The sequence below is a fragment of the Liolophura sinensis genome, chromosome 9, assembly GCF_032854445.1.
Source record: "Liolophura sinensis isolate JHLJ2023 chromosome 9, CUHK_Ljap_v2, whole genome shotgun sequence".
In the NCBI taxonomy this organism is placed as follows: Eukaryota; Metazoa; Mollusca; class Polyplacophora; order Chitonida; family Chitonidae; genus Liolophura; species Liolophura sinensis.
In genome coordinates this window covers 20,250,989-20,278,951 of record NC_088303.1, presented here as the reverse complement: position 1 = coordinate 20,278,951, position 27,963 = coordinate 20,250,989, and the positions used below count along the sequence as shown (strand labels likewise).

Here is a 27,963-nt window from a genome sequence, read left to right as displayed (position 1 = left end):
ACAAAACTGAAACCGGAAGTGGGACGTGCTTGTTTCAGGGTTTATGAACATGGCATTTGTGGAGAATGACACTTCTATGCAAGAAAGGTAAAAACGAGCTGTGTTACATGATCTTGTCTGTGCTATGAATGGCTGTGGCGACAAAAAAGTGAAGGCTGTTTCATGCTCTTCAACTGTCAACTGACAAAGAAATTTTTCCCCATTGTATAAGTTCAATCCAACTGGCATGTTGTAGTTGTAAATTATGTAACTGCTTAAGTGCGTAAGTTAGAGTGCGACGGTATCCAAGGAAAAAAAAGTTTCTGAAAGCGTCCATACCTTATTATAACCTTATTCCAAAACAACTCTATTCACTTTGAAAGGTAAATGCAGGTACGCACAGTTTACAAGGGAACTCAGCAGCTACTATAGTACTAGCAGCACACACGGATTATTTTAACCCTTCATGTATTGTATTAGATGTATATATTGATTCATTCTTATGTACATAGTCTTCATGTATCATCCATTATAAATGAAGACCCAAGCGGTCAGCTTGCAGCTTGCAGCGGTGACATCAGTGATGACCCCTGTTTTAAAAGAACTCTGTGGGTGGACAGGCAGAATGGGGAATAGACTGAATGGGAGTGGGGGTAGGGGCATGGAGTGTTGGGGGAGGGGGGCACTAAGCTGGACTGGAGAAGCCATGGAGTGTCTCAGTACATCAGCTTGCCCACATCGTATTATAAACATGTACATGTATACAGGGCTATAGCAGCCAGCAGACAGCCAGCGAACAGAGACCAACGTAAACATGGAAGACATGTCATTCAACAAACAATGGTGTCGGTTTGAACACAAATTCTACAATCTGTTAATAGAGGAGTTTGACAGTGACTGTTCAGAGCATTCTGATCCAGTCATTTGGGCAAACATGGATCACTTCATTTTTCTTGTCCATTCTTGTCGAAATGTCACATCACTTGGAAATCGGAAGAAGCCCCAAACAATCCCACTCTTTTTGGAACAACTGAAAATGGAATAAAACATCTCTGGACGCAGGAAATGATTATGAATGATAGTTTGCTTGAGAATGTCTCGGCGAAAAACAAAATGATGCCGACTGATCAGTTAAATGAGGTTGGGCTTGTCACGGTTTACTGGGCTCAAGGCCCTGCGGCGGGGGGTGGGGGTGGGGGTGGGTCACTGAGTTCCGAGCTGACCTAACATCTAAAAAACTTCAACCCCATTGGCAGAAAATATGCATAATATAGAGGGGTATAGAAATACCTGCAAAAATGAAAACTTCAAACAAACATTTTTGGGCATAATTTTCTTCATTTGGCACAGAAACATAACCTTTGTTTTAGAGTTTCTTTTCATATTTCCTATAAACTATATTGCTTATAATTATATGGCATCAAACCCGAATAATTCATTCTGCTAAAGTATATATTTTATTTCATTATTTTACTTTGCAGGTTCTCTTTATTGTTGCTAGAGCCAGGTGAAATTTACTTTGAGGATTACAGTGTGTATTATTACCCTCCAGGCTTGTCAGAAGAAGAGGCTATTAAAAAGTGATTATACAAATTTAGTTGACTCTGTCGATCTGTATACAAGTAGCTAATTATGTTGCTAGTAGTTCAATATCATTAATATCTGGCTTGGTATCATGAAATGTGATTTAAATACTATAAAAATTATCAGTATAAATAATGAATAAAGTTTAATGAAATGTATTGCTGTTGATATTGATTATGTGATAAAATCGTTTTCTTGAGTTTGAAGTCCAAACAGTATAATGGTGTTTGTTCAGTCAAGCACTGATCATTGTGGTAAACTCACGATGAAATCTCTTTACTTAAAGTGCCACTCTGGTCAGAAAACTAATTGCGTAGAAATATTACAATGATATGAAAGAAATCCGATGGAGTAAGTCTAACACTAAGTTTCACTAGGATTTTGATTTAACCCATATAACTAAAGATTCCTTGAAAGACAAAATTTTTCTTGATGTGGTGGATAATATTCCCTGTATGACGTAGAATCAGGCAGATGTGAGGTTGAGTAAGGCATTTATGCTGGGATGACATCAACAGCGTTTGAAAGGGCAGCGTCATTTGTGGATATACGTCAGTGATTGATAACGCATTGTTCATGGGTGACGTCACACTAGGCAAAGTGAAGGGGACAGAAATATTTTGTTTCTGTATACTCTGAGGAAACGTACAGTGTTGGTTTTAATTCATGCAGTATTTTCACAATTTAGGAAAGCAATTCAGACTATCCCAGTCTTTACCAATTCACATTGCTTTGAAGACGCAGATGTTTTGACACCAGAGTAATATTTTACCAGAGTATTATTTTTACTTAATATTTTATATTAATTATGTCATAATTACTGTTGATTTAAATAGTACTCAAAGTAGACGGCTAAGGGGATGACAGTAGACAGCTGTCTGCAGCCTGCTACGAGGACGTCAGTAGACAGCTGTCTGCAGCCTGCTACGGGAACTTCAGTAGACAGCTGTCTCCAGCCTGCTACGGGGACGTCAGTAAACAGCTGTCTCCAGCCTGTTACTTGCCCTTTTTGAACACCCTGAAGATGAGATGGGTTATGGGCTAAATATATGTTGATCCAAAAGTTTTCATCATTGGCTTTTTTGGTGTTTAAACATATAATTTAAAATTAACACTTAATAAAGCAGGATTAAATATATTTATATTTAAATCTTTGTTTCAGGAGACAAAAAGGAAGATTGAAGATATGCTCCAAGTCAATTCTGGTTGACCCAAAGGATTCTCAGTATCCATTGCTAAAGGTGTTGAATTTTGAAAATTTTTCATTTTATTACCTGACCTCAGAATCCTGTTCATAATAATTTAAATTATTAAGATTTTAACCATGAAATACTAGTGTGTGTTGATTCCTTATTGTCACCTAGATTTGTTTAAGGGCATATTTTTTCTGGTGGTGCAGCTGTATTTTAATTTGTTATAAATCTAGTTTTGTGCACATGTGTATTAAATGACACTCTGTATTACATGAACTTGACAAAAAACCATTTTCACGACAATATGTATCAGTCAACTTTTTTTTTCAGTTCCCGTTTAAAGAGATAGAATGTATGGAAGAATGGGCTGGCAGTTTGTTCTCAAAGTAAGTTTGGAAGGCTATAATGATGGTGATTCACTATAGCATTGGCTGTTAGTACTGAGTCAGCAGATCCGTTCTGCTCAGCGTCAGGTCGGTACCTGTACGCTTTTAGAAACAGTTGTACATCAAGTCCTTGATGAAATGAGTGATCTGTGACATGAAGCATCGACTGGATAATAACATGTATTGGAAATGTGTTCATGTTCTTTAAAATCTTCTCTCTTGAGACTATGAAGTACTTAATTTTCACGTGGAACTAATTTTCACGTGGAACTAATTTTCACGGATTTCGAGGTCAATTATTTACAGCAGAAAACCAGTGGATGGTTGTTTCCCTTGGGCTTTGCTAGGGTTTCCTGCCACTTTGCCGGCATTGCATCAGTGAAATAGTCTTTAGCATGACGTAAAACACCAGTGAAATAAAATAAATAAATCCCAGTGTGTAACCAGGGTTTCATCCGTCAAGGATGTCTCAGGAGAGATAACTTACAGTTAGAGCAAATGCGTAGAGTTGAGAGCTCAGCAGTTATCATTCAGATTATGTTATTGCGGTTTGTAGTATATACATGTATGCTCTTTCTGTATTTTGTAGATTAGATGCCAGTCAGCGAGTTTTGAAACTAGAATCCCGTCTTGTCATCGAGATGTGTGAAAAAAACATTGTAGCGCCATATGTCTTTAGAAAAGTAAGATAATTTTATATTCACTTGATATCTAAAAAATGAAAAAACCAAAAAGAAAAAGGCAACCTTAATTGATTGAAATTGAACGTCCAATAAAATTTTTAGTATTTACCAAGTCCCAGTTAAAACCTAATAAAAACTGTTCATATTTATGTTGAATTCTTGAAGCATTGCTGCGATGTTGGGACTGAGACAGATCACAGTTCTCAGGTATGAAGATATGGTAGGATTTAAGATACAACACATGTATGCTACATTTAGTGAAAAAAAAAAAAACAGCGAGGAGATTTGTTACCATTTACCCATCGTGCCTTGTTATAACAGACAAGTTATTATGACTTTGACACAATTGCCTCCTTGATGCAGGGTCATGTATTCCTACGTGTAAGCAATTGTAATTATATATTTATGGCAGTTTTGTTTCTCCAGGAGTTGGCTCAGCATCTGTTCCATCTGAATTATGTAACGATTGACGACTGCCTACCTCAGATGTGTCAGTTACACCGTGCCTCTACCTTACCCCTGGCAGACCAGACTGCTATGGTAATTCTGGTGTTTCTCATTGTTAGTGTTTTTATGCTTTGCTCAAGAATATTGGTCTGTAAGATGGTGACTATGTTTCTGGGTGGGGATACCAGACACCTATCAAACATCTCATCTTAAAACTGCTTTCAAATCAGCAAAATATGTAATTGAACCTTGAAACCTGTGAGTTAAAGGTTAGTGAACTTATTAGTGGCGACAAACCAGATACATTATTTCCTTTTTTTTTTTTTTTCTTTTTTTATCGCAAGCCTGACATGTTGCTATGGTAATTAAGCACAGTTCGAAGTTGTCTAAAGATTCTCATTGGAACACCACTAGTTCACTAGCACAACTACTAGCTCACAACTAACACACCTCTAGTTCACCACCAGCACACTACTAATTCACCACTAGACCACTGCCTCACAACTAGCACACTACACAACTAGCACACCTCTACCTCGCCACTGGCACACCACTATCTCACCACTGGCACACCTCACCAGCAGCTCTTCACTAGCACACCACTCACCGAGTGCAATTCGAAGTTGGCTCAAGATTCTCAGTGGCACACCACTAGTTCATTTGCAAAGCAAGAGCACGACTATTAGTTCACAACTAGCACACATGTAGTTCATCACTAGTACACCACTTACTCGCCATTAAACCACTACTTCACAGCTAGCACACAACTAGCTCACCACTAGGCCATTGCCTCACAACTAGCACACCACTAGCTCACTACTTCACAACTAGCACACCTCTACCTCGCCACTGGCGCACCACTAGCTCACTACTGGCACACCACTAGCTCACCACGAGAACACCACTAACTCACCACTAGCACATAAATGGCAGATGTCTAGTTTTTTTACTACCATTTACTTAATATGTTTATCTTTTGAGATTGTAAACATATATGGGCTCAGGTGACCGATAATATGTTACAACAGTTACAACACAGACTAGTGAAGCTTTTGACCTGACTATTTTTTAAGATTAGTTTAACACTTGGAGCACTCCTGAGAAAATATGAGTAAATGTTATGGCATACACATATGTATGCCCTTTGCAGTATTTTGTTAATTTATCAAGCATATGTAGATGTATGATATGTAATAATTTTTTAGATGTTGTATATTGCATGCAAAAGAATATTACACGTAATAAATTTAACACTTGATTTTCTTTCAGTGTAATAAAATAGAATTCTTTTCTTTTGACATCAAGTGAAGTTTACAAGGCAATATGGCCAAGCTTTCAAACCAGCAAATATATGTACATCGTCTGTCATTTTCTCTTTCATGTTTTCTCAGATAAATGCTATTGTTCTATCTCGGCAATCCAGGGTGAAGTTCAACACAAGCTGGTTAGTATACTTTCATTTTTTTCTCGCGTATTGCATGGGGCTATGCTAAACAATGAGATCTGATAGATGTGGGCTTAAAATACCAATTTTTCTTTATTTCACGTGTATTATGTATATTATATGTTAGCCAGCAACCTACAGATGGTCATGTGTTTCTTCGGGCTCTGCCGGTCTCCTTCCACCATAATGCTGGCCGCCGTCGTATCAGTGAAATATTCTTGAGTACGGAGTAAAACAAAAACCAATCAAATAATTAAATGAATAAATATTATATGTTGTGTTGTTATCTCCTGACCCATGTTGGGCATACACTCAGTTGGTTCATCCAGGAATGCGGTACTTTTTTCCAGGTGTAATGATGCCTCAGGACTGGTGTGTTCAAAACTGTTATAAGACTTAATACCTGACTTAACTTTAAAGTCAAGCCTTCAAAGTTGTATTTAACCCAAAAATATTTTATATAACAGTATATTAAATATAAAGTAAATCTGCTGCTGTTTCTGGTCAAACATGAGTACTAACCATCTGGTCAAACATGAGTACTAACCAACTGGTCAAACATGAGTCTAACCAACTGGTCAAACATGAGTACTAACAAACTGGTCAAACATGAGTTCTAACCAACTGGTCAAACATGAGTTTGCTTGTCAATGTGAGTTTGCTTGTCATGCATGAGTTTGACCACAAAATTGCAAATGGATTGCACAACTTTGATCTGAATAACTTCATACAGGACAGGTTTCTCATTTCATTCCCATGCAGAAAATGTTTTTTGATTCACGCAAACATATCTGGGTTTGCCTAGTATCCAGTCATAACCTCAGCTGAAGATGTATATACGGATGACTTGGTGGTCAAGGCCATGTTGTACCCAAGTCTCACCCCACCTCATCTCCCATTGGGTGGTGCTATCACAAATGATGCTGTGATTATGTTTTGATTGGTGTTGTGCAGGCTGGAGGATCTGTATGAGAAGACAGTGCTGGAATGTCAGGCTGACCGCATCACTCCCCTGGTTACCAACCCTGGCCGTGTCATGCTCACTTCATCTCGCCTTTACTTCCAAGCTTTCAATAATGTCAACCCTGTAAGTCTGTCTAAACACCATTAAGTAAACACAGTTTTTAGGATCATTTGTCCAGTGGGCTGGTTTTCAATATCATGATAGCTGAGGAAATAACGTCATAAATCAAACAGTTGGGGTTTTTTGAAGGTTTATCCTGGTATTCTATAGAACTCTCACTGTCTGTAACTTGAGGAATTTTATAGTTTACTCTGAAAATTCCAGTTGACCACTACAACATTCAAAACACTGGTGGGCTTAACAGGAAACTTTCTATATTAGTGTAGATGATCATAGTAGAAATATTACATATTAGTTTGGATTGCTTCGGTGGCGTAATGTTTAGAGTGTCCACCTTGAGGTCGGGAGTTCCATTATCAAAACTGGGTCAGGTCATACCAAAGACTTTAGTGGCATGGACTCGCCCTGCTACAAGAAGACATGTACATGTATGCATATTAGATGTAATGGTGTTTAAGTTATGTTTTTACTGCAACTTTAAGAAATGTACTTCAGGAAACTTGGCAGTGCTCAGGGGTCCTGGTGGGGGTGTCTAGTGTCCATTCCTAAACCTAACTTAAGGTGTATGTACGAATGACATTGGTAGTCTTGTCCATTTTGAATCTCTAGCAGCAGGATTTGTTTGGTGCTTTACGCCATACTCAAGTATATGTCACTTATATGATGCCAGAATTATGGTGAGAGGAAATAGGACAAAGCTGGGGTGAAACTCAAACCATCCGCATGTTGCTGGGCTACTGGCAGGCAGATCTTTATACGTTCATGTATGACAGAAGAGGAAGTCTGCATGAGCTGGACTTGAACTCAGACTTGAAATGAAACATGTTGATTATATGTGTGTTTCAGATTCCAGTGATAAAGATCAAGTTGTCTGACGTTTGTCGTGTTGTTAAGAGGAGGTTTCTACTTCGTCAAGTTGTGAGTTGCAATAAATTAGGCATCATTTTTTTGGTCTTTTTTGCGGGGAGGGGGGGGGGTGCGGGTTTGCACAGCATGACTCATGTACATATAGATTTGTTTGTTTGATTTTACATCTTTTTCCACATCTCTTTGGTTTTACAGGGTTTGACAGTTTGTTGTGTATTTTCATGGTAGCTGCCATAATGCAGTTTTTGAAACTTTTGAATCCAGACCCACCATATAAACTTGTACAGTTAATTTGAAGCTCAACTCAAAACATGTAAAAATGAAATAATCTTAAATAAGATGCAGCTGTGTGAAACACCTATCAAATATCAGTAAATACTGAAATATATTTTTGTTTATTTTGTAAAACACTCACAGTTTCATTGTGACATTCAGTGTTCGCTGTGATGTCTTGGACATGATTTATTCTGTTAGGGCATGGAGGTGTACTGCAGGACAGGTGCCCCATGTTCTCACCTATACCTCTCCCTCAAGACCCCTGATGTACGCGACGCTCTCTACACCCGCCTCCTGGCCCAGCCCTTAGTCAAACTGGACGAGACAGGACAAGACAACATGACTTTCAGGTGGCAGAATGGCACCATTTCTAACCTTGACTATCTCCTTTACCTAAACAGGTGGGTGGTGCATAAATGTTCACGGCCATTTTCTCCAATTTCGTCTTTGAGTGTAAAGATTTTTGTTTCAAAACAATAACTAAGGGCGGTTTCACGTGTTACATTTACCCAGTTAATATAGTTTATTAAGTTGGTGTTTTATGTGGTACCCAAGAATATTTCACATAAATCGCTGGTGACAATAGCCAGCTTTATCTATATGGGGAAAATTCGCAAAACTGGCTACATCTGGTTACAGTGGTTATTCTGGTTGCACATATTTTGAGCTCTTAACTGTTAACACTTATTTTCATGCTATTAGATATGTAGATGGTGTTTCCATGAGAGACAGGCATACATGTAATTATGCATTAACTGGGCTGCCCTAATCTACCATCTCCAGACCTCTCAATTTGTTACAAACACCCACATTCTGTTGATATTGTTAATAATGTATTTCACTTAATATGAATGCAAAATCTGCCACTATATATACATAGAAAAAATGATATAGGACACAGTTGTCACAGAAAAATATGTAAAAAATTCTATAAGTTGAAAACCGAGAAGATGAAGTTCAGCATAAGGATATGGCACTGATGGACAGTTCACTCTGAATAGTCGTGTTGCAGAAGCCCTTATGAACTTTGCCATTCACTAGCGTTGAAACCGTTGTGTGATAATTGGCTGTCGCGCCAAAAAAGCTGTTAGCTCTCAATTGTCAGTGTGGTTTCTTATAGTGGATAGACAGATATTCATGCAGTAAATTGGATTTTGTGGTTAGTTTAAGTGTTAAACTGATTCATTTTGAACCACACATTTATGAACAGGGAACTGAGAATGGCTGCCCGTGTCACAATGCATACATGTTGGGCAGGATACTGCAGTAACTTGTAAGGGTGAGCTGGCAAGAAAACCTCCCCGGGAGAGTCATTACTTGAAGAAAATATTGTGAATTTGCATTACTTTTCCTTAGTAAAGTCAGATTTATTACTAAAATATCATCCCAAAATCTGAATGAAGGGGCCTGTTATCAATGAGAATGTCTCGTTATTTTTGGTAAATTCCCTCATGGAGGTAGAATAGATTGTACCTCCATGATTCCCTGAAGTCGGTACAACCAGCTAGGCCAAATGTGTACACCCATGCAGGATGAGGACGAACAGAATCACTAAAAAATGACGCTTGTGTCCACGAACATCGGCCCTTTGAACACAGAACAGAGCTGATACTCTTTGGTTGGATATCAGGCGTTTTTGTTTGTATTTTGTCGTTGTCACATTATTTAGTACCGATGGTACTGAAGAGCTTCTAGGTTTTGTGACGTCACTCTGGATAGCTATAACATGGCAAAATGGTGTCACCAATTGGTGGATGAATCAATCAGAATCAAGCAAAATGTGTCGCTTGCAAAATGCTAAACTGAAGTGCAGTAAATTTCTTGTGTTATCTTTCCCCTGAATGATGTTGTCTGTGTTTATTTTGTGGCAGCTTGGCAGACAGAAGCTTCAATGACCTCACTCAGTACCCTGTCATGCCATGGGTAGTGGCAGACTACACTAGTCCTGATCTTGGTGAGTTTATAAATACAAAACACATTCATGGTGAAATGTCAAATCTGGTATTAATCTGTATTACAACGGCAGCATATTCCACTGTATCAAGATGATCCGGGGCAGACATTTCTGACTTAAGTCAAAAATTAGAACATTTTCACAATGCTTGCTTTTTGGTTATGGAAGTTGATGTTTTGACACAGTTGTGTTATTAAAGATAACATCAATGAGGTGGTCAAATTTTAATTTACATGCCTCAAAAGTAAGCTCTATAATCATATTTCAAATTTTGTCTTGAATCAAAACTGCTGTTGCCCCAGAGCCTAAGATAAAATATAGGGAAAATGCCCAGCACATGTATATGTTTTTTATTCATCAGAAAGAATGTTATCGATAATCCATTACTTGAGCTTTTTTTTTTATTAAAGTGTGATCCAAAATGGTGTAGCAAAGATTACCTGTTATCAGTCTTCTATCTTAAGCAACCATTTAAAGTGACTATAAAATATTTGCTATTCTTGAGTATGCTAGACCTGTGAGACAAATAACTAAATGAACTAAGTCTAATGTTGGCTTCCATTAAGTAATATCCCATACTAATAAACATTGTGGCTCTTACCCCTCCCAATCATGAATTTAGAAATGTTGATTCAAATAGAAGTACAAAATATGACAGTGTATGTTTTGGTTGTACACCAGAATGTCTCATGTCACATTCTTGATCTCGCAGATTTACTAAGTGACTCCACATTCCGAGATCTCAGCAAACCAATGGGAGCTCTGAATCCAGCCCGACTAGAGGGACTGAAGGTAGGTCAAACATCGTATGTCCACAGATTGTACGCTGGGAAATGGGAGTCATCTGACATGTCTGAACCATTTCATGATTATGGTGGTTCAAGATTGACCTCTGTGAATTTTTTGTAATTTATCAAAACTGTGAAGTAAACATAATCAGTAATAAAAATTTGAACTGTTGAAAGCTCCTGATAATGATCAATAACACTGACAATATTTTGTTACTTGTATTGTTTTACTGGTTCTTTAGCCTCTAACTCATACGATATACTTCTACAACTGCATATAGAGATTGAATACTTTAATATCATGTAATAGATGTGTATCTTGACAAAATCCCTTCTCACACTGCATGCCCTGTATCTTCTCAGGCCAGGTTTGCTGAAATGCCAGAGCCCAAGTTTCTGTACGGATCCCACTACTCCACTCCTGGATATGTCCTGTTTTATTTGGCCAGGGTTGGTAAGTTTGCCTTAACCAAATAACGGCTGTGTATGGAATTATGTGCTATGCTGATTTCATTACGCGTAGTTCTTCAGGAGGACTGGTACGTATACTCTAGCCACTGTTGTCAAGTGCATTTTAGCCAAGGCTGGTTCATGTAAGTACATTTTACCCAGAGCTGTGCTTCAGGCCGTGATGAGTTAGTACATGTAAATCTTAGCCAGATTTGGTAAGTACAGGGTTGACGGATGTTCTTAGCCAGATTTGGTAAGTACAGGGTTGATGGATGTACTTTTATCTCTGATATCAGTGATACACAGTGTAGTCTGTGAATACATGATACGGTCGTGTATAAAATAAAAAGGACAGTTACAGTCCTATGATATAACTAAAAGATTGGTGTGAAAAGAAAGATAACTTCACTGTCACAGGTTTCGCGTGTCATCAATATAAAATAAAAAGGACTGTTACAGTCCTATGATATAACTAAAAGATTGGTGTGAAAAGAAAGATAACTTCACTGTCACAGGTTTCGCGTGTCATCAGTATAAAATAAAAAGGACAGTTACAGTCTTATGATATAACTAAAAGATTGGGGTGAAAAGAAAGATAACTTCACTGTCACAGGTATCGCTTGTCATCAATATAAAATAAAAAGGACAGTTACAGTCCTATGATATAGCTAAAAGAATGGTGTAAAAAAAAAGATAACTTCACTGTCACAATTTTCGCGTGTCATCACTTACAGCAGATCAAAGTCAAAACACTTTATACAAAGATGTTTATGATTCATGTAAGTAGTTATTTAATTGTTGTGTTGTTTTTCCTTACTAGCTCCAGAGTACATGCTGTGTTTGCAGAATGGCAAGTTTGACCAGGCAGACCGGATGTTCAATGAGTGAGTGATATTCTGAGGAAAGGGGCAGAAATCAGAAATCAGCTTCCCAGTTGTCAGACTACATGTGCTTTTTTTAGGAGACGTGACCTTGTTGAACAGTCATCTCATTTCTTGCAATTTTCACATACATTATCACGAATGCGGTCATGGTGAGTTCAAGTCCAGCTCATGCTACCTTCTTCTGGTCATACATGGGAAAGTGTGCCAGCAACCTTCAGATGGTCATTGATTTCCCCTGAGCTCTGCCCAGTTTCCTCGCAGCATAATGCTGGCTGCCATCGATTAATTGAAAAATTCTTGAGTGCAGTGGAAAACACCTATCAGACCAAATCAAACTCGAAGCCTTGTTAACTTTAGTGTGCCATGATTCAAGGTGACCGGAGGCTGCCAGCACAGCGCAATGACCCAGGAGCCTCTCACCAATGCGGTCGGTGTACGTGGGGAAAGTCTGCCAGCCACCTGCATTGTGGGTATCCACCGGGCTCTGCCAGTTTCCTCCCACCATAATGCTGGCGGCCGTCGTTGTATAAGGGAAATATTCTTGAGAAAACACAAATAAAATAAATAAAGAAACCAGTAAAAAAGTGACTGATGTCATCTGAGTTAAATACAATTTGAATGTAAAGCACTTATTAATCAATAACACAAAGATAAAAGCAGACTCTCTCTCTACTGTCTTCAATCATGTCAATCTGGGAAAAAACACAAATAGTATATTTGTGTTTGAATTTTCATTCCAGTATTTCAGAGACTTGGATGAACTGCTTAAAGGGACAGGCTGACTTCAAAGAGCTCATTCCAGAATTTTACACTGGAAAGGGGGAGTTTCTCACAAATAAACGGGTGAGTTTCGTGTCTGCTGTTTTAAAGGACCAGTAATAAATGTATGTAGCAATATGGAGATCGCACTGAGGATAACACATTTAGGTATTAAAGTAGCTAAGTATTCATTACTGAGCATGTTTGTGTGATATTAACTCTTCCTGATTCTATATTCTACTCCTGTCCTACCAGGATATTGCAGTGACCATATTATTGCCACCATTAACTAACTATTAGTTTTATGGGAAGGATTAAATCCTTGTTGGACATTTAATGGCAAAATGTCTGCCTCAAAATAGGGAGATCTGTTATCGAACCCCGGCCATATCTTACCAGGGACTTGAAATATGGTATTTCTTGCTGTCTTGCTTGGCATTCTGCACTTAGAGGTTAGAGCAAGGACTGGTTGGTCCAATGTCAGTATAGTGTGACTGGGTGGGGTGACATCTCTGGTGTCTTCTGGATGGTACTTCAGTGATGGCGGCACTTTGGCGACATGCACTCAAACTGCCTCAAGAACAAACAGTGTATGTACACAAAGCTAATGACTCCTTGTCATCATAGGACTGAAAAAATTGTTAGGTACCATGTAAAACCCTAAGCATACAAACATACATAAATGATTATTTTCTGCTCTATTTCAGAACATTAACTTTGGTTATAGACAAGATGGCAAACCAGTAGGGGATGTCACTTTGCCTGCCTGGGCAAAAGGTAAGTTTAAGGGTTGGAATTTCACTGACAATGAATAGTGTGCTCTGAGCCATCTATAGAATCATGTTGAGAACTACATGTATGCATGTAATGGTGTACTAGGTGTTTTCAAACTTATACATAAGACTAAACATAATGATAGTCCGGTGTTACTTATTGTAATGAGAAAACTTGATGATCTGCAAGGAAAACAATGCATTAAAACAGGCAGATGTTACAGTATCAAGTTAATATTATTCTATTTATGATTCCATTATTTAATGTTTCCTACAGCGAAACTACATTTGAGTTCACCATTTGAATTATTTTGTTGGGCTTTTTTTTTTGACCTGCAGATCCTGAAGAGTTTGTCACAAAACTTCAAGATGCCCTGGAGTCCTAGTTATGTGTCCAATCATATCCACCAGTGGATTGACCTGGTGTTTGGTTACAAACAGCGTGGAGAAGAGGCCGAGAAAGCTGATAACTGTGAGTTCCCATGTCCCTTCAACAAACCAGTACATTTGTATTGTTTAATAATCATCTACTTGTTTCAACACAGTGACCAGTCTGTTTGTAATTATGAATATTTTTTTTTCGAACTTTTCCACGTTTGATACATTTACATATGTGCGCATGTATATTGCTTTGTTTTATCACATATATGAATGATAGCAGGATTGACAGAGTTGTATTGTTGATTTCAGTGTTTTATTACCTGACATATGAAGGCGCTGTGGATATGGACAGGTAAGTAACTGTCATTAGTTATACAACCTATCATGCTTCTGATGGCTCCGAAAGCCACTAATACATTCCTGATATTGCTTACAGGAGTTTGGAATGAATGATTTGCTTGTGAATGGGTTTGTATTAGGCTGTGGATAATACACAGATGTCCCTAATCACTGGAAACATTGGTTTTGTATCAGACCTAGGTTTTAGCCAGAGTAAGATTTGTCCTAGTGCTTTAATAGCACTTAGTTAGACATCTAATCTGAGGTCTCCCTAGTCACTGAGCGTGTGAGGGGTTGGCCAATTGCTGGTTGACCTGGTCACTTTTAATGTGGTCTGGTGGGCTGTCCATGCCTGATACACCCTCCCTAGTCACTGAGCATGAGAAGGTTGGCCAGGTGCTGTTTGACCCAGTGTCAATTATTGTGGTCGGGTGGGCTGTCACGTTTGATACTCGCTCTCTTGTCACTGAGCTAAGAGCTGGTTACACCGTCATCAGAAAATTGAGATTGATGTGGTCCTTTCCCATGCCTTCCCCTTAGGACTGGATGTATTGATGGATGTGTGATATCATGCCCTGAGGGAAGTGATGATTAAGGTCTGATGAACTTAAGCCCCAAACACTCAAACAAACTACAGGTGACTAGATTTAGTCACAGATGTGTAATTTTACCAGTTGAGACTTTTTTGATATTTAAATCAACATGTTTCTTATTACCATTTTACAGTAATTTTATTTTTTCTAAACACTTTCATTATTGCTTGTTTTTTTTTTTTCTTGTTATTTCAGTATAATTGACCTGAATGAGCGTGCCAGTCTTGAGATTCAGATCATGGAGTTTGGTCAGACTCCCAAACAGCTCTTCACAACGCCACACCCACAGAGATTCTCCACCATGCCAATTCCACAAGGCCCCAGTTTTCCTGATGCCAGCAGAGGTCATGAGACAGCGGTGTTTGCCGAAGAAATTGGTGGTTAGTACTACATGAGAACATGCGTACTGTTGACTACTTAGTGTTATGACCTCTTCACACTACTTCATACTAGTAAGTGGTTAGATTGTCTGTGGCAAAGTTGGTAGACCTGGGTTAAACTTTGGGCCTGGTCATACAGTCGTACTTATTGCTGCCTCGCTTGGTGTTCAGCACTGAGAGGTTAGAGCAAGGAAACATGACTAATGTGACTGACTGGGTGTCATGTCTGGTGTCATTGGAATGATAGTTCAGTGACGGCAGCACTTTGGTGGCATGCACACGCCCTTCCATAAGAAGGCACAGTATATGTACACACACCTAATGGCTTCTCGTCATCATATGACTTAAAAACTGTCAAGTACGACGTAAAAACACAAAACATACATACATACTTATTGTCACCAAGACCTCATAAACTGTCAGAGTGTAGTGAGAAGAGAGGAATGTAAGTCCCAAGCAGGAACTGAACCAAACAATATCTTGTTCAAACACAGAATCTGGAATACTGTCATGCCTAACATGTGCCGTGTATTGAAAGATGTGGTAGGCTTACATATGCAGGTTCATACAGTTAAAATTGAGTGTTCTGTGTGCTTGTGAATTGTCTTAGTACATAATTAATTAAGTTAATTAAGGAATTACTTTACTCTGTGATGAGTTCATATATTCTATGTTTCTGATTGTTCATCTTCAGAAGTTACCATTTCAAGAGACCAAGCACCCAGCCCCTCCCCCAGTGGTGTCAACGTCAAAATGCTCCAGTCATTGGAGCCGTACCTGAGACATTCCCTCCACAAAGAGTAAGTCCAGTCATCAGTCAGCTTTCTCCAGTCTTCTGTCTCCATGTCAGGTTATTTTCAGAAGCTTATCATAATTTTTTTTTCACATCAAGTTTGATAATTGCTCTGTTTTTCTGTAACAGTGTAAAATCATAGGCTCAGCTGATGTATAATATTATTTTTAAAATTTAGTGGTGAGCATGCAAGTGCTACACAATGACTCGGGAGCCTCTCATCACTTCCACTACCGTGAGTTCAGTTCGAGCCCCCTGCTGGCCTCCTCTTTGGTTGTACATGGCATGGTCTGTCAGCAACCTGCGGATGGTCATGGGGCACCCTTTTGTTCTGCCCTCATTCCTCCCACCATAATAAAGGGCCACCATCATATAAGTGAAACATTCTTTATCACACCATAAACATCAAATACATAAATAAATATTTTTTTGTATAAATTGTGTGTTTCAGAGCAGTGACAGATGTAAAAATCTCTCCAGATGGAAAAAATATTTACTCTGTATCTCAAGGTTAGTGTACTTCATATGACCCCATTACATTTACCATTTACATGTAGGTTTTCAGGCGGTGCAGTGCATTTCAGGTGAATTTGTCTTATATTTTGAAACATTCTGAGAGAACTATAATATGTAGAGAAATAATTTATTTACAGTTTTATAAAGCTTGCATCTTTAGTGTCACAAGCAAATGATTATTAGCAGTATTTTCGTAATAATTGTATGGACAAACTCACAGATGAAAGTGCTTTAGAGGTTGAAAAGGCTGAAAAGTTACAGTATGTGAGAATCTTTCCCCTTGTTCATTTTATGCTGTTAAAAGCAGTGACATCACAGATATTACAGTCATTCATGTTATCTTGATTCATGATTTACTGATTCATTCAGAGGGCATTATGAGTGTATTTTATACATGAATAATGATCTCAAATCAAGCCCCTAAATATTAACAGAATATTAGAATCTTCCAGCAGCTGTACATTTATTTATTTGATTGGTGTTTTACGCCATACTCAAGAATATTTCACTTATACAACAGCGGCCAGCATTATGGTGGGTGGAAACCGGGCAGAGCCCGGGGGAAACCCACAACCATCCGCAGGTTGCTGCCAGACCTTCCCACTTATGGCCAGAGAGGAAGCCAGCATGAGGTGGACTTGAACTCACAGCGACCGCATTGGTGAGAGGCTCCTGGGTCATTACGCTATGCTAGCACGTTAACCGACTGAGCCACAGAGGCCCCTGCCAGCTGCTGTACAGTTCCTTATTATATTGTTTTTGGCAAAATAATGGTTAATTCTGTTGGGATTGAGATTCATTTAATTACTACTTTACCGTGATAAAATTGACATATAACATTTGACCACTCTGTGTGTTGGCCAGACTCCTTGTTAAAGATGTACTCACTGGAGGATCAAAGACAACTGAGGAGTATCAACCTCTCCAACATGGTAATGCATCTACTTTATCACCTGGGTAATTCAAATTCAAGATTATCTGAATGACTTCCGTGTGATGACATATTTTTAGATGCATGTGTACATTCACAAAAATAGATTTGTTTTTCTTTTTCTTTATGGAATAGGGGACAGTTTCAGTAGATGTCATAAGTCTATATTTTATAAAATTATATATAAGTTTGTAGGAAAACAAAAACCATGTTCATTACCTAGGTTACCAAAAAGAAACTTTCCTCTGGATTTACATGAAAGCATCAGAATTCGCATTTTTGTGGTGCAGCATATTATTTAAATGCACCTTTTGAGATTCATTTATTTCATTTGTATGATGGCAGTCAGGTTTGTGGGAAGGCAAAAGTGGGCACGGCTTGGGCAAACCCAACAAACGGTGTAAACCTCACTTACATGTAAATCTAACACAAACATGCAAATCTGGAATGTTCTAGATAACAAATACAAATTATGTGATTGGGTAGTGTATTACATGAATTTGTCTATGTTTATGCTCCTTCTACTGCAGGCTCTGTCGTGTTGTACAGTTATGCCAGACAATAGGACCATCATTGTAGGATCCTGGGACAATCAGGTGTAAGCAATTCTACACTAGTGAAGTTTCACCTTCACATAATCAGACAGACAATCAAACAGACAGACAAATGCAGCTATACATGTATTAGAATCAATAAAGGCATATGCAGAACCCTGTTTTCTTATAGATTTGGCTGTAAAATTGGACAAAGAGAGCAATGTGTATAAGCCTTAGCCAAAATAAGAATAATGAGGATACATTTTCAGATAATGTATTAAAATTTTGTTGTTACTGTTGTTTGGATCAAATACAACATGCCTTGGTATGAATCCTGAGGGACTGGATGTTGATCTGAATTTAAACTTTAGTACATGAAATGATTTGAAATTAATATTGATGTCAGAGGACTGAGTTCCATGTTATTTTATGTTTTATTTTCAGCTATTTTTACAGTGTGGAATATGGCCGTGTGTTGGATTCTGTTATTGCACATGATGATGCTGGTAATGTCAAAGTATTTGTCTGTATAGTATTGTTTCTAGGCACTCATTTTTCAAGCAAAATAAGGCTTCTGCTGGAAGTTCACGAGTCCACCAAGGTTGTGAGTTCAAATCCAGCTCCTGCTAGTACAGTTGTGCTTATTTTGGGGAGATGTGGTGTTTTTCAAGCACAGTTTCCCTCTGCCAACAAACCTGATCACCTTATACTCCTGAGTACAGTGTACATCACCATTTAGTTAAACTAAAATATTCTCTAACCATATCTTAAATTACCAGTAGCCACAGTCAACTAAGTTTAGGTTACTGGTTCAAGACTGAGTTATTTATTCATACAAAATGGCTACATTTTTGTTTCCCTATTACTAAATTTTGTTTTATTTCTGGGTTACTTTTTAATGTTTATTTGAGCCAGTGTCGCTCAGTAAAACGTTTAATACTATGACACATCTAAATATAGCTGACCATAAATCATCATTGAGACAGATATGCGCTATAAATATTTTCATGTTTTATGATGGGTCATCTTTTGAAACTTAGTTTCTAAATTGTAATACCATATACTTTAGAATTGTTGAATTCACTAAACTTGATGAAATCACAAGTGTTTCATTTATGACTGTTTTACACTCGTTCATGACTAATTTTAGTTCTGTTGTCTTATTTCCACAGTGTCAAGTTTGAGATGGGAGAATGACATGTTAATCACTGCTTCGTGGGACTCCACTGTTAAGGTATTTTGGGCTGTGGTATGGCACATAGGCAAATGTTGTGAACATTTGTGTCTTGCCATTAAGTAGGGCTATATATTGTAATGATAACTAGAATGTAGTGGTGACAGTGTTGTTGTCCAGATATGATTTTATTTTTTTTACATTGGATATATACATATATGTAAAGAATGTTGATGTGTGTGCTGGAATATGTTGACGTAAGGTTTGTTGGTAATTTTTTTCTTTTTTTCTTTAACTTGTGAACTGACTGGTAAGACTGGTTTAGATCCTGGGCATAAATAAAGGTGTGTATATAGTGACCAGCTTTCTGCTGCTGTCTGTTCATCAGTCAGCTAACACATCCTATCCTACAATCCTTATGGTGACCATCTGAAGATGTGCATGTGCTTCTTGGGTTCAGAAGTTATCAAAAGCTCATGAAATAAATATCATTTCTGTCTCTTCTAACTAGATCTGGCAGTACTGCACTCCTGAGGGATCAAGGTCAAAATCTGCAGAATACCTGGTGAGTTAAAACTAGACAAACTTACCTCCCTTCATGATTACCTCTCCAGTATCATCATGATCATGTATTTATTATTTATTTGATTGATGTTTTACGCCATACTCAAAAATATTTTACTTATGCGAAGGGGGCCACCATTATGGAGGGAGGAAACGGGGGCAGAGCCCAGGGGATCATGATCATGTAGGTGTTGTGTCTCACTATTATGTGAATGTGTGGTTCCAGATCCAAGAAGTGCTAGGCTTTTACTATTTAATGACTATCTTAATAAGATTTTCACACCTGGAAGAAACTTTGAAACCCTTAGACCTGCTATTAAAGTAAATTTCTATTGAAACCTTTTTCACAGATTAACCAAAACCTAGTTTTAGGGTGCTGTGGAACACAAGAAAGCTTCACTGTCTGTTTATAGAAAGTAGTGAGCTCATTCTATTGATAAATGTTAACATTACATATTAATCAATTAATTAAATGTAGAATTGTGATATTCAAATGGGGAGGGGGTTCAGTTGATTAGTGCGCTAGCGCAGCATAATGACCCAGGAGCCTCTCACCAATGTGAATTCAAGTCCAGCACATGCTGGCTTCCTCTCTGGCCGTACGCGGGAAGGTCTTCCAGCAACCTGCGTATGGTCATGGGTTTTCCCAGGGCTCTGTTTGGTTTCCTCCCACCATAATGCTGGCCTGCATCGTATATTCTTGATTACGGCGTAAAACACCAATCAGATAAATAAATACATGATATTCAAATGTCAGTCATCTCTTGAACTGCTTGTGGATCCAGATACAGAGCTTTGTCATGTTCTTTACCAGATGGTACTGGATCATGAGAGTTGTGTGATGTGTGTGGATGTGAGATCCACAGACGATCTGGTTGTCACGGGAACAGATGGAGGGATGATCCATGTCTGGGAGATGGCCACGGGCTCCCTAAGGGAGCAATATCATGGTTAGTCTAAAGAATTCAACATAGTTATTGTGAGGTTAAAATTTCACAAAGTGTTTTATAAAGCGAACATAGTGCTGGTGATTGTCAAATATTTTAATACATCTGTGTTAACACCATATTTATCACTGGTCAGTTCAACACCACAGTTTATCTATGATGTAACTGTTTTAAATTCCACGTGTCCTTTAAACACGTCACGGACTTGGTGACTGCAAGCCACATGGTCCTGGATTGTTCGATTGTCTCAGTTATATAGTGAGTTGAAGAATGACAAGACCATGGTGAGGTCAGAAAATACCACCTCATCTCTATCATCATAGGAAGGTTTTGTAGCACTGGAAGTTATACAACAATCTGTGCCAATGAGTAAACAAGTTATTTTCTTATTACATGTACTGTATATAAAATATGTTGAGTAAGTTGTAAAAACTCCAAATAAGTAATTTGATAGATAATGAATACATGTCATGCGTTTCAGTGATGACTGAAATATGTAAATTCTGTTTTTATTTTTCAGCCCACGATGGTGCGGTGAATGCCGTTCTCTTTAGCATAGGTAAGCTGTTCAAATCCTCTTTGCATCCAGTGTAACTTTCATGTGTAGTGTTTTGCAGTATGGTGAGTAGTGTATAGAAGATAAGTGCAGGGTATCTGCATGGACGTTCTGCAGATAAACATTTCACAGTTCTGAGGCTTCTTTGCTGGCTTAATGGTTAGAGTTCACCTCGAAGTCAGGAAACCTTGCGTCAAACCTGGGTGGGTTGAATTTTTAAACATGGTACTTGTTGTTGCCTTGGCGCTCAGCACTCAGAGGTTAGAGCGAGGAAACAGGACTGGTTGGCCTGGTGTCAGTATAATGTGTCTGCCTAGGGTGTCTTGTCTGGTGTCGTTATATTATAATATTTCACTGGCGGCGGCACTTTGGCGGCATGAACTCACCCTGCCACAAGAAGACATGTACATACACCTAATGACTCCTCGTCATCATACAACTGAAAAATTGTTAAGTACGATGTAAAACCCTAAGCATACATACATACACATCCCAGCTTAGGGTCACTTGATGGATGCCTTCCCAAACCCAGAGTTAAGCTGTATATTTTGGTTAGTTTTGTTGTAAACATGTGTGTTAAAGGACACTGTAACAATATCTCTGGCAAATATGCCCCATTCTGTCAAATGTTATAACTTTCCATGTGATGGAGCGAGCTCTTGTGAGCTTCATGCTATTGTCATTTCTGATGTTTTTTTTGCACATGTAATTATTTCTAGATTTATGGTGAATAATAAATTAATTGTTTTTAAATTTACCTATATGTGTCAGATGAACTTTCCATTTTTGGCTTGCAAGCTCTTGTGAACAGTGACTGTAAACTGTTTTTTTCTCATTGTCTCTATCAGACGGCAGGCGGGTGTTTTCCTGTGGCAGAGATAGTTTCCTAAAGGTCTATGATATGGAGACAAGCTCAGAGATTTTTGCCAAGGATGTGGAACAAGAATTAAGGTATTTGATTCCTGATTAATGTTTTTGTCTCGCATTTAGGTTAATTTTATTCCATTCATCACTTTTTTTTTTAAATTCATGATTCTTTACTGGTAGATCCCTAACTACAATCTATGATGTAATATCTCAACAGAGTGATTCATGCAGTAAAATGTGCCAATAAACAACCTGGCTAGGATCTGTCATTAATGTACATTTGAATACTTCCCCTGATGTTTTATTTATTTATTTTTTTTTGTGTCACATTTCAGATGTATGTGCTTGACAGGGGACAAGCTGATTGGGGGGAGTAATGAGGGAGAGGTGATTGTGTGGGACATGTTTAAGGTGGCTCTGATCCACAGGGTGAAGGGACACACTGGTGAGTGAGTAGTTGACAGGGGACAAGCTGATTGTGGGGAGTAATGAGGGAGAGGTGATTGTGTGGGACATGTTTAAGGTGGCTGTGATCGACAGGGTGAAGGGACACACTGGTGAGTGAGTAGTTGACAGGGGACAAGCTGATTGGGGGCAGTAATGAGGGATAGGTGATTGTGTTGGACATGTTTAAGGTGGCTGTGATCGACAGGGTGAAGGGACACACTGGTGAGTGAGTAGTTGACAGGGGACAAGCTGATTGGGGGCAGTAATGAGGGAGAGGTGATTGTGTGGGACATGTTTAAGGTGGCTGTGATCGACAGGGTGAAGGGGCACACTGGTGAGTGGGTAGTTGACGGGACATGCTGATCGGGGGAAGTCATGAGGGAGAGGTTATTGTGTTGGACATGTTTAAGGTGGCTCTGATCGACAGGGTGAAGGGACACACTGGTGAGTGGGTAGTTGACAGGGGACAAGCTGATTGGGAGCAGTAATGAGGGAGAGGTGATGGTGTGGGACATGTTTAAGGTGGCTGTGATCGACAGGGTGAAGGGACACACTGGTGAGTGAGTAGTTGACAGGGGACAAGCTGATTGGGAGCAGTAATGAGGGAGAGGTGATTGTATGGGACATGTTTAAGGTGGCTTTGATCGACAGGGTGAAGGGACACACTGGTGAGTGGGTAGTTGTGTAACATGAAGACTCAAGAGCATGGCGCATTGACCCAGGAGCCTCTCACCAATATTATCGCCGTGAGTTCAAGTCCACCTTGTGCCATATGTGGGGAATGTCTGCCAGCAAAGTGCAGTTGGTCGTGGGTTTCCCTAGACTCTGCCCAGTTTCCTCCCACCATAATGTTGGCTGATGTTGTATAAGTGAAATATTCTTGAGATTGGTATAAAATACCAATGAACTGAATAAATAAATGAAGACTCAAGACATCAAATTTATGTTAAATTTATTATCCTGTTGTTGGTGGAAAGTTACTTTATTTGCCCTGTCTGTTTTTACAAAACACACAACATCCCAAGAGAGGATTATTGTACATTCAGCAGATTTGATACATACCTGTTAATAATATACAAAGAAATTATTGGTGCTGATTTTTACTTGTGACTGTACAAATGGTGGAACTGAAATCCTGCAGTCAAAACTTGAAGTGCAACTGGACTATAACCATTATTTTCACTAACATTCCAATGTTTCATCTACACAGGTGCGATAACATGTCTGTATCTGTCTGAGAGTGGATGCCTAGTTACTGGAGGAGAGGACAAGGAAGTGGTTCTCTGGAAGTCTTCTGTGTCTTGAAGATTATAGTATCTATAGTGACCGTAGTTATAATAGTTACATGGCTGTGTAGAAGTAGAAGCTACAGGATCCAGCATCAATCTGATGATTGTGTAAGTTACATGTAGACTTCCTTAATGTCGATGTGATATTTGACAGAAACTGCGTTAAATACTCATTAATACTCATGATTTGTTTATACAGAATTGTATTTGTGTGAAAGGATTCAGTAAATAATCTGCAATTATCAGACTTTTAAATCCCACTATTGATTTGAAGTTAAAAAATTTCTAGTCCAGAGGAAAGTCTGCCATAATCAAATATGCTTGCATAATGCAGGTTATTACCGAACAATATTTTTGATACTGTTATCACTGATTTTTTTTTTATTTCACTTTTTATACATGGACATACGTATAGATTGGTATAAATATTCCCACCATAATCTTGTCTGTTGTGGAATAATTGAAATATTGTTGAGAACAGTGTAAAACACCAATAAAATAAATAACGAATATAAATACATGTACATGTAAGGCCCACTGATGATTGTATGCTGTAATACATGTACATGTAAGGCCCACTGATGATTGTATGCTGTGTTACATGTAAGGCCCTCTGATGATTGTATGCTGTTTTACATGAAAGGCCCACTGATGATTGTATGCTGTAATACATGTACATTTAAGGCCCCACTGATGATTGTATGCTGTGTTACATGTACATGTAAGGCCCACTGATGATTGTATACTGTGATACATGTACATTTAAGGCCCACTGATGATTGTATGCTGTGTTACATGTAAGGCCCTCTGATGATTGTATGCTGTTTTACATGAAAGGCCCACTGATTATTGTACGCTGTAATACATGTACATGTAAGGCCCACTGATGATTGTATACTGTGATACATGTACATGTAAGGCCCACTGATGATTGTATACTGTGATACATGTACATGTAAGGCCCACTGATGATTGTATGCTGTAATATATGTAAGGCCCACTAATTATTGTATGCTGTAATTACATGTATGAGTCTGCATTTTAGGTTTGATTTTTGAGAATTTTCATTTCAAAACATTTGGGATGTATTTACATGCACTTGATGCCAAAGATGGAATTAAATATTTTCTGCCAGTTTTATTTATAACATGTTTTCATGGTGAATGTTTGACTCAGACTTACATTCATCCTTACATGAAATCCGTGTAACATGGTAATAAGCCAAATCTGAATTTAGGTATATCTACAATAATTATTCTTGCTTTTTTTTTTTTGTAACAGTGACTAAAGGCCACTCAGTTTGAAACAGTGCATTTAATAATCTTGTCTGTTTTTGAGTCAGTATAACAAATCTCAGTGGTAAATCCCATTTAATTTCTGTGAATTTTTTGCCCATCTGCCGTAATAGGACAGAAAAAACATCACATGAAATTCTGTTCGATTTACAGTAAATCACATGTAGTAACATTACATGCATGAGTTATCCCCCTTTCATATGTTATCTGTTCATCAGAGTTATTAGTAGGTGATAGATTTCACAAAATTACAGATATACCTGAGAGGGCCTCCATGGTTAGTGTGCTAGTGCAGCGTGATGGCCCAGGAATCTCTCACCAATGCGGTTGCTGTGAGTTCAAGGCCAGTTTATGCTGCTTTCCTCTCCGGCCGTACATGGGAAGGTCTGTCAGCAACCTGCGGATGGTCATGGGTTTGCCCCGGGCTCTGCCTGGTTTCCTCCCACCATGTCGTGGTATAAGTGAAATATTCTTGAGTACGACGTAAAACACCAATCAATCACTCAGTTATACCTGGCTTGTTTAGTGAGATTGTGTTTGTAATATGTGCTGAATTAATGCACACCTGAACATGTACATCATACAGGTAAGAGTATACTGTACAGACAGTGAGGGCCTTTTTGTAAAGCCAGTATCTATTACATGTATATCAGAGGCCAATCAATATTACTCAAGATCTGGAAATTTCATTTACCTACTTGAAGGTTTCTAGACTACATGTAACTGTTAAATAAAACAAGAGAAATACTCTGTTTATGAAACATAATTGTTAGAAACTTTAAGTGTTTACATACATGTAAATGGTACTTCATGCTGTATAATTTGGGTCCAAATTGAACTTTTTGTCTGTGTATTGAAAAATTTCATTTCTGTTGAATATTTGTGTATATATAATGTATATATGACACTTTTTCTTTTCTTTGGGATATGTAGGATATGCTGTTGTGAAATGTCTGTGGATGCATATTCTGGTGAGAATATCTTTTGACATATAATGCCAGCCCTATATAGCCACCAAAAGTAATACATATATTGGTAGACCTAAACAGTAACATCTGAGATAGCAGCTAGAAGCCCTACATGTACATGTAGCTGCTGTGTTCACAATGAACATATTACATATCTGTGTAGCATTCAAGGGTGATTATATATAGCCTCCTTGCCATGTAGTACATTTAATCATGGAGGCCTTGTTGTCTGAAGCTTCCACATACACTACTAGTACAAGTGAAATACTACACCATATACTGAGCATTGCAAAGCCACCTTGTTAGCTAAGACCTTTTTATGTTTTTCTTTTTGCAAGGAGTGCAGTGCAATTCTCAGCTTGTAAGATACTTTATTTGGCACTGATGGGATAGAGTAGATCCCACCTGTTGTTTTAAACGTGTAAGGCACTGTCTGATATAGTCATTTTACAGTTACTCAAGTTGATTTTTCCACATTTTAGAGCGTTAATATTTATCATGTGATCAGATCATATGTTGTCTATTTGTTGAAAAAAACATACCAGCAATTTTAAATACTGGACCATTACTGTTTCAGCGTGCATGTGCATGTCGGGTGGGCATAAAATAATGGGCCTTACTTTGACACCCAAGTATGACACCCGAAACTCTCTTACGTCAGATTCTAAAAATTTACACACTCAAACGCCATTATGTCCTAATTATACAGACCAAATTTCAGTTTCATCCTTTAAGATTTCTGTTCATGGTACTAAAATCAAAATAGAGACAAAAATGCATGTTCCGGACTTTTCAAAATGATGTTCTACCTTGTTTTACTTGAAAAGGTGATCAATCCATTGCCTGCTGCAGAGAGAACCACCTTGATTCAGCAAAACTTGTGCCAATCTGGGAGATGGGTTTCTCTGACACTAGAGCCAGGCAATTTTTCCAGACAACATTTGATGGACGCGTGTCACACAGGTGCAACGTGTGCTCTACTCATGACACCTGACAGGTGATGCAATGTGGGTCACCGGAACGTGCGTTTTTCATTTTAACCCTGTGTACACACTACTCAAGCTATGACCTTGAAAATTGGTCAGAATATTAACAAAATCATGCCATTTGAATGTCTAAAGTTTGAAAGGGTTTGAACAAAGCATATTGGAGCAATGCAGCCCATTTTTTTATGCCCACCCGATATATATACATGTAGCTGAATACTCTAACTATGATCAGTCTGTTGTTGTTATCAGTTCTCAACTAGTGCGAGATTAGGGCCTGAAGACAAGGGATGAATATTATTTACAGGTTGCTAATTAACAAAAATCCTGTTATTACATGAACTGGTAGTTTGTATGAATGTATCACCTCTACCATTTCAATACTCGGGGTCCCTTATAGATAAAATAACACATATGCATGGAAATGTACACTGAGTATTATAATATCACACACATGTATTCAGTGTCCTTTGCATGCCATCCAGTGGTAATTGCTACCCTAATTCCCCAAACTTTTTCGTATATGAAAGAGAAACTTTCAGTGCAATTTATGCGTATTTGTAAGTTGATTTTGGAGACCAAACTAATTTAGTTCGATTGGCCTCTTTCAGAGCTCCACAAAAAGAATAATTTTATCAGTTTACTCTTGCAAACATGTGAAAACGTTGACGAATTACAGTACATGTAAACTGAATACAGTTTCCAAAGCTGCCGTATTACAATACAAACGCATGGGGTCATGTTATAGTGTACAGGCATGCGTGTATGAGAAGTGTATGTACATGTACAATATGAATAAAAAGGTGCTTAATGAATACAAAATGTGCATAACAAGTTTATTGGAAGGAGG

General features: G+C 38.3%; 1 protein-coding gene across 1 annotated transcript; it reads left to right on the top strand.

Moving 5' to 3' along the window:
• The first annotated feature begins 49 nt into the window (after positions 1-49).
• On the top strand, positions 50-27,914 carry LOC135475118 (protein FAN-like). Its single transcript, XM_064754870.1, is given in 32 exon segments — positions 50-87; positions 1,461-1,559; positions 2,726-2,804; positions 3,087-3,142; positions 3,732-3,825; positions 4,252-4,365; positions 5,664-5,716; positions 6,671-6,803; positions 7,647-7,718; positions 8,142-8,344; positions 9,815-9,897; positions 10,610-10,689; positions 11,049-11,139; positions 11,956-12,019; positions 12,760-12,862; positions 13,486-13,555; positions 13,891-13,934; positions 13,936-14,023; positions 14,242-14,284; positions 15,060-15,244; positions 15,939-16,044; positions 16,489-16,547; positions 17,418-17,485; positions 18,015-18,082; positions 18,465-18,526; positions 19,193-19,254; positions 19,706-19,759; positions 20,573-20,708; positions 21,226-21,264; positions 22,110-22,212; positions 22,464-22,573; positions 23,786-27,914. Coding segments are annotated over 32 exon segments (2,754 nt in total). The 3' UTR covers positions 23,881-27,914.
• Positions 27,915-27,963: the final 49 nt, after the last annotated feature.